Raw genomic sequence first — 7,452 nt, forward strand, 5'->3', positions numbered from 1 at the left:
GCATACTAAGTACCTTATCAATAACTCCGATTAAGGGCATTAACAGTATGTAAGAAACTGTTTAACATTTTTTTAAACAAGTTACCTTAAAACAAGAAAATATTTTAAATGATTAAATTCTTTCTAGTCATCAGTTAATACAAAAACAAGCAAAACTTCCACCAGTAAAGGCAATTATCTAAATCTCTAAGGTGAAGTAATAAATAAACTCCTTAGCTACATGTAAAGCTGTAAATGATGACACATATAATACTCATATCACTGAATGTCTATTTATTAATCTAGGCATTCACAATGGAATGTTGTAGTAATCATGGAATGTATTAATACCTGTGTTCCAGCTACATTTCAAATACTCAGAGGTTAGTATGTACCTTGGTTAGATGGTGATATTACTGTTAAATGCTCAAGTAATTGTTATATATCTTTCTCAAAAACAGCTTGTACGTTACACCTTTATGAATGCAATTTTTTTTTTTACTTTTGAAAACTAATAACATAGAATTTTAAACAAATTATAAAAATTAAACTTTAGATTGGGAAAATAAAAATAATAGCTGAAACTTGCTAAAACACTATTGAATGTAACTACAAGTATGAACCTTTGTACTTTATTTAGCAGTAGAGTAATTAAATTTGCAAAATTGTATAACAAATTTAATATATTTACAACAATCTGATAAGCAACTTTCACTTTTTGACCATAACAAGTACAATGTTAATTGTTTTTTTAAAACTCATAATATAGGTAAATTAATATATAGAATTTTTTCTACGTTAAAATACTTTTTTTTTTTTACTTGCAAGCTTTCAGCCCTCTTACCAGAGCCTTTATCAGACAACAATGTGCTGAGCAAAACAAGTTCGTTTATCTGTGGAACACTGCTTTAAAAAAGATATCTAGGCAAAAATTGTAACAATAACTGACACCTGCTATTAAAGTTATCAACCATATAGAAATTATGATGAATATAGAAGATAGATTGATTACTTCAATATAATAAACATATGGAAAATACAATTATAAGTATTATCTGTCTTGTGGTTTGATGGCAATAGCTTCTTTGATTTTTCTTCGTTTGGTGTTTTCTACCCTGTCTATTATATGGTTATTTACCTGAGTGTGAAAAGCTGTAGCACAGTTTTTAATATCTCTTTGAACCTTATCTGTAACAGGCATTGTGTTTCCTCAATGTATTGTTTATTACACTCGCACCTAGTGCTATAAAACATATTCTTTGTGAGAGTACTAGGAACAAGGGATTTTACATTTGTAAGACTGTCGCATAGTGTAGGAGGACTTAAGGAAAAATTCAAAATCTTTCATGCTCATCTGAAGAGCCAATTTGACAACATGAAATTTTCCATTCCTTTATGTTCAGGTTCACAATGGCACGAGTTTAGAAAAGTTGACCAATACTGTCTATCGGAAGTAGACTCAAACGATTATTTATATATCTACATTTTAGTTCATGTCATACAAAACTGTCAAAATTGGTATTACTGAAACATTAAAATCTACAGCTACATGTATATGATACTTGTTTTACCTAGATGAAGAACTTAAACATCTTGAGATAACAAGTATCCAAAGAAAACAATTCATCACGTTATATGGTGCACCTGTCTCTACTACTAATGAACCATAACCTGACAATCACAACAAAAAGAAAAAAGCATTTATTCCTGATATACCAGGCCTAGAAGAAAAACTTTATAGGATAATGGATAAACTTAACATCACCATAATTTTCATAAGTCCTTCTACACAGTGTGACAGCCTTACAAAGGTAAGATCCCTAGTTCCCAGTCCTCTCACAAAGTACGTGGTAAACAGTACACTGAGGAAATACAATGCCCATTACACATAAGGTTCAGAGAGATATTAAGAACTATACTATAAACATATCAGCTACAGCTTTTCATATTCAAGAAAACAATTAAAAAAGTGAAAAATAAATAAACAAAGAAGAAAACACGAAACGGAGAAAATCAAAGAAGCTACTACCATTCAAGCACAAGACAGTGAACCAGCAGTGCACATTAATCAAAACAACTACTAAATACTGCATGGACACCACTTATCAAAGACAAAGCGTTATTTGTTGTAGTTTCAATGTAAAATTAAACCTTTAATTCTACAATGTATTATTTGCAGTATGAACATTTTATTTTTCTATATAATATCTATAATTGTCTTTTCCTTATGTAAAATTAACATATATTTCTAAAATTTATTACTTGAAGTATGAACAATATTTATGTTTCAGTATAATACCTATAATTGTATTTTCCTTATGTTTATTATATTGAAGTAATTGATTTATCTCATATATTCATTATAATTTCTATATGGTTAATAACTTTAATACCAGATGTTAGTTACTGTTATGACTGTCGCCTAGATACCTATTTTAAAGTGGTGATCCACAGATAAAATAATTTTTATTGTTAAGTACGTTGTTGCCTGATGAAGGCTCAAGTAGGAGGGCCAAAAGCTTGCAACTAAAAGAAAAGTACTTAAACATAGAGAAGTCTGTATATAATTCTACAAACGCAAGGTTAATTAACTAGTATGATAAACCAAATATTATATATAAGTATGATTAACCAAAACAGCTGACATTTCAATATTTGAATTGTTTAACAGTAACTTGTAACAAAAATGAACATTTAAAAAAAATATTACTATAAACAAGTTCCACTTTCATTAAAACAAAAAAAACTGTTCAGTCTATTGAAAACACCTGTCTTTGTTAGTGTTTTATAAAAAATACAAACTAGGATGTTGATCTTCTTGCTTAATTAGCTCAGTTGATTAAAACACAAAAATAATATGTAGTATTACACATTTTTGCTTTCTTGAGCTTTGCAGAGGTACAGGAAGTATAAATGTCTTAGAATTACATGTCCTTCAATCAATTTTTTTATATATCCCACAAGTAGGGGATAAAAAAAAAGAGAGACTACTTTTGAATCATACAGTAACAGCTCATCCTTAATCGGGTTTATTTAAGTACAAACATGACTAGTCCACTGCCAATATCGACATGAAAGTAAGAACTGTATTATACATAGGTTTTAATAACTTAAGCATATTTTTTATTAGATACATGAAAAGCATGCCTTGTTCTTTACCAACCTTGTTGCTGTCAGCATTAAAATTCACAACTAATTTGTCCAGTTACAATCAAAACTAGTACGATAATCATAAGAAATAAACTTTTTTGGTGTTTATGTATCCTCTTCAACTAATCTAGTTTCTGAACAAACAGGATAAACCAATCATACACAAAAGAAAACAAAAGCTATGCAAAAATGACACAAGGGGCATTTGCTAAATTATGATTTATATATTATGTTTGTAAAGCATGAATAGAAACAGAAGAATTTCATTCAGAGGAAACATGTTAGATTTTTAACCTTCTGTACAAAGCAGTAATTCACAAAAAAAAGCTTACTCTTTATCCACATTAAAGAAAAGTTGATTTTCAGTATTTACATTACATAATATTCTCCCTCTAATCTATTAAAATAATCAACAACTTAAGCAAAATAATGTATTTTGCACTGTCACACACATTTTGTTTTTCAATGATATGAAAAAATCATCCAGTATTTAAACATCACTGAAACTGTTAGAATGTTTATAAATAAACAATACAGAGAACTTTTGAACAATAAAAGCTCTGTGAAAAGCACACTTTTTAACTATAAAGAGCTATCAGTGAAAGCTTCTGACTTTGTCTAAGGAAGAAACATCAAGGATTTGATCTGCAATTTTATCATTTTAACTTTATATTTACCAGGATAAAAGAAAGTTTTAGCCACTTTTCACAAAACAGAGGAGCTGCGGACAGGAAACATTAGGACCTTGGCCTGCATGAAAGAAAGATCTGGTAGTTTATCTAGAACTTTCTTGGCCTCTGAACTTAACCCAGGAGGACGGGTTGCTTGCTTGGAGGGGAAGACAGTTGTTGTAGTAGGTTTTACACTGGAGAGTAATTTCTCCAGCAGATGGGGTTGATGTTCAGGTTCAGATTCCAATTTCTGTGGAGATTGAGGGGTAGGGCCAAGAAACTCTTCTTCTAAACCTAAAAGTTTGAAATAGAATACACAACTTATGCTGATTAACTATATATATATCTGTGTGTGTGTGTGTATGGTCATTTTGACAAACCTTGTAACCATGAAATATATCTCTGAATGTACTAATTACATCTTCACGAAATTTGGCAAGCTTTAGTAATCATTACAAATATGCTGTACACAAAAATTAATTTTTAATAACAAATTTTCTGTGAACTTATGAAGTATATACTGCAGTCTGAGTGCAAGATGATTTTCATGCTATGAAAAAAATGCTTCCTTTCATATTTCATATGACATCCTAAAAGGATATAAATATTTTTAGTAAACCTTTATATTTTACCTGTTATTTTCTCAACCCTAACTGTAGCAAAGTTAGCAAATTAGGATAAAATTTAAAGTTCAGAAATATGAAAATAAATCAAAATTACCTTTCCTTTCTTTCTAGATTGATTGCATACTAAAACAGACAATTACACTTGTTTATTCTTAAAGTCTAAGCTAATAACATTGTCAAATCTGGTTTTATTTAGTTTTACTGATTTAAAGCTGTACTTAGATAATGCTTAAACCATTTATCACAGTGGGACAACTTTGTGTAGACAAATGAATGAATTACAATTACACCACGTGATGTGCAAGTACTAGGATATCATGTATCATGTGAAATTTAGTTTCTTTTTTTAAAGTTTTCTTATCTAATAAGTTTCTAATTTTTATATTTTAGTTATTGTTAAGATAATAAACAAAAAACTGCAAAAAAAAACATAAAAAATTTAGTACTTATATCTGGGCTCAGGCCTTTTGCTGTCAATTGATGAGACACTATGCATCTTCTAGAATCCACTACAGGATGCATATGGGACTGAGAGGAACAAGGGATTCAAATAAAGTCAAAGTCCCCAAAAGAGACAGAACCTCTCATGCAAGAAGAGAAGAAGACATAAGAGCTTTGGTAATCAGAAGCTCCATGTCTGTCTCAAAGACATAAAGGATACGGATAAGCTAACCATGCAAACAAGTTGAAAAAGACTCTTCAGTAAATCAGATACTACATGGGGTCAGAAGCACTGGAATGGTGCAAGAAGGAGCCAATTGTTCATACAGTGGTGAAAATGGATGCTTTCTCTGTATGAATGCTTGAAGAATTCAACTGAAATGTATGAAGCTCATCAATAACCCAAAGGGAAGGGCCCAGAACTGTTAAAATCCCATGGACTGGGAAATTCAGAAAATCAAAGTAAGCATGGATGATTGCTGATGAAAAGTCTCAGCTTGAGATTCCATGGTTTAAGGAATCCCCTCAAAGGCTTCCTCTCAATGGAAGGGTGCCAAATGAAGGTCATTGAGATAAGACTGAAGGAGGTGAACACAAAGAAGTAAGCCATCCTTACCAAGCAAATTCCAGAAACAAAAAAACCAAGTTAACTAGAATGTTTCAGAAGAAGAGATCAAAGCCAAGGTAGTGAATAGGTAGATGCAACTGTCCCCAATGAAGCTACCAAGGTATTGATGCAGAGCCTCCAAAAGAAGATAAAGTGTAGATAGACAGCAAAGGGGCTGAGAAAGTGACAAAAGAAGATAAGTAGGAGAAGGGGTAGAACATCAAGCTGGAGGAAGAGACACAAGGGACTGAAGTTGAAAGAAAATAGAAGAATCTTGACCATTCACCATGGAATAAGCTTTTTGAGGTTGGGCAACTTGGAGTCAGTGAAAAGTTGAAACAAAAAATATTGGCATGAATACAAATATCTAGGAGGGATGAAAAAAAAAGTGTCAGAAGAAGGAGGGCCATGAAGCAAGGCAGCTCAAGATTCAGCAAATAAAACTGGAGAAAGTAAGAGAATGTCACATAACTAAGTAGCAATGGATAAAGATGAGGTTCCCCTCAGGAAGAGAAAAACGAGAAGCAAACCCGGTAGTGGGAACAACTAGTCAAAACTGTCAAAAAACAGGGCAGGCTCAGCTGAGACAACAGAAGCAGAAGGTCGAGAATTGTAAATAAAGGATGAAGAAGGGAGAACAGAACTAACAACCTGGTTCACAATGGTAGTAATATCACTAACTGTCAGAGTGCCTCCAGTTTCCACTGAAAAAGTAGAAGATGACTTCTGTTGTGGAATGTCAAGACCTTGTAAGGGTTCAGAAAAGTCAGTGTGGTAATTAATTTTTGAAATGATCTAACAAAACCTTTGTGTGTGTGTGTGTGTGTGTTTGTGTTATACTTGAATGAAGCTTAAAGTGAAATTGCTCAAGTATAAAATAAGTTAAACAATAAGATTTAACCTAAAGTAACAACTGGAATGCAAAAATCCCATAATTCAGAATATTGAATCCAAAGAAAGAAAATCTGCTAGTGCTCATGAGGTTTACTGCTCATGAAGAATGTGTTGACCTCCTACTGGTGAAAGTCTGTAGTCTAACGATGATTACAGCCCACACATGACACTGCTGAGAGGTGACAACTCTTTGCTGTGCAGAATAGAGCTGGATGATTTAAATGATTAATTAATATAATCAAGCAGCAATTACATTTATTTGAAATTATGGTTAAACAGACTAGTCAATATTAGTGTTTCAGATTATTACTGTTTTTGATTATATCAACTGTCACAAAAATAAGCAACTAATAAAAATCAGTGTTTCCTTATGTTACTGTTTTCATACAACCCAACAACTGATTAATCAAAATTATGATTAAATCAAACTAGGGATTATGATTATTCTAACTATCCAAGTGATTGAAGTATTGCTTCCAAACTTGCTTGCCCCGTCTTCATTATGTCAAAACTACTAAGGGTATCTGCCACTGTAACTTGTCTTGAACTACTGCCTAAATGGAAGGCAAGTAGCTGGTTGGTAACCACCACCAACAGCTTTTTCTTTTACTTGTTTGAGGATCACTGTATTAACAGGTTAATCAAATGTAATTGATTAGTGAGGCTATCAGTTAACTGATTAGCAGATACAACTGATAAACTAGCACTAGCAGAGATGTAAGTAAGTGTCTCTGAGGTCAACTTTTTAAAACATTAGTTTCTCAGTATCTATACATTACTGAATGTGATCACAAAATTTTATAATCTGCTGAGTCAAAAATATCTGGAATACACAATATTGTTTATGTAGACTTACTGAAACTCAAGTAGATACACTACTATCGTGTTTAGCTGTATACATGTAAAAACCTAAGTGGACAGTGAAAATAGGAGGTCTGTGAAACTTGTTTTTAAACTTTTCATGTCTTTTTAAGAAACAGAGTCAAATCTGATATATATATATATATATATAGTAGCTTCTACAGTAAATTTTTATGTTTCTTACTATTGTAACTACACAGTTATTTACAATGTATTTCTTACT

At 31.7% G+C, this 7,452-nt stretch overlaps 1 protein-coding gene across 4 annotated transcripts in view; it reads right to left on the reverse strand.

The window, feature by feature from the left end:
- Window positions 1-2,358: 2,358 nt before the first annotated feature.
- Window positions 2,359-7,452, reverse strand: part of LOC111087634 (aftiphilin-like) — a 39,603-nt gene continuing 34,509 nt past the window's right edge. For all 4 annotated transcript variants that reach the window (XM_022394932.1, XM_022394931.1, XM_022394929.1 and 1 more), the window contains one exon: window positions 2,359-4,094. In XM_022394932.1, the coding sequence (XP_022250640.1) occupies window positions 3,835-4,094 (260 nt within the window). In that variant the 3' untranslated portion in view covers window positions 2,359-3,834. The remainder of the gene's footprint in view (window positions 4,095-7,452) is intronic.

This window comes from Limulus polyphemus, unplaced genomic scaffold, assembly GCF_000517525.1.
Source record: "Limulus polyphemus unplaced genomic scaffold, Limulus_polyphemus-2.1.2 Scaffold2402, whole genome shotgun sequence".
Lineage (NCBI taxonomy): Eukaryota > Metazoa > Arthropoda > Merostomata > Xiphosura > Limulidae > Limulus > Limulus polyphemus.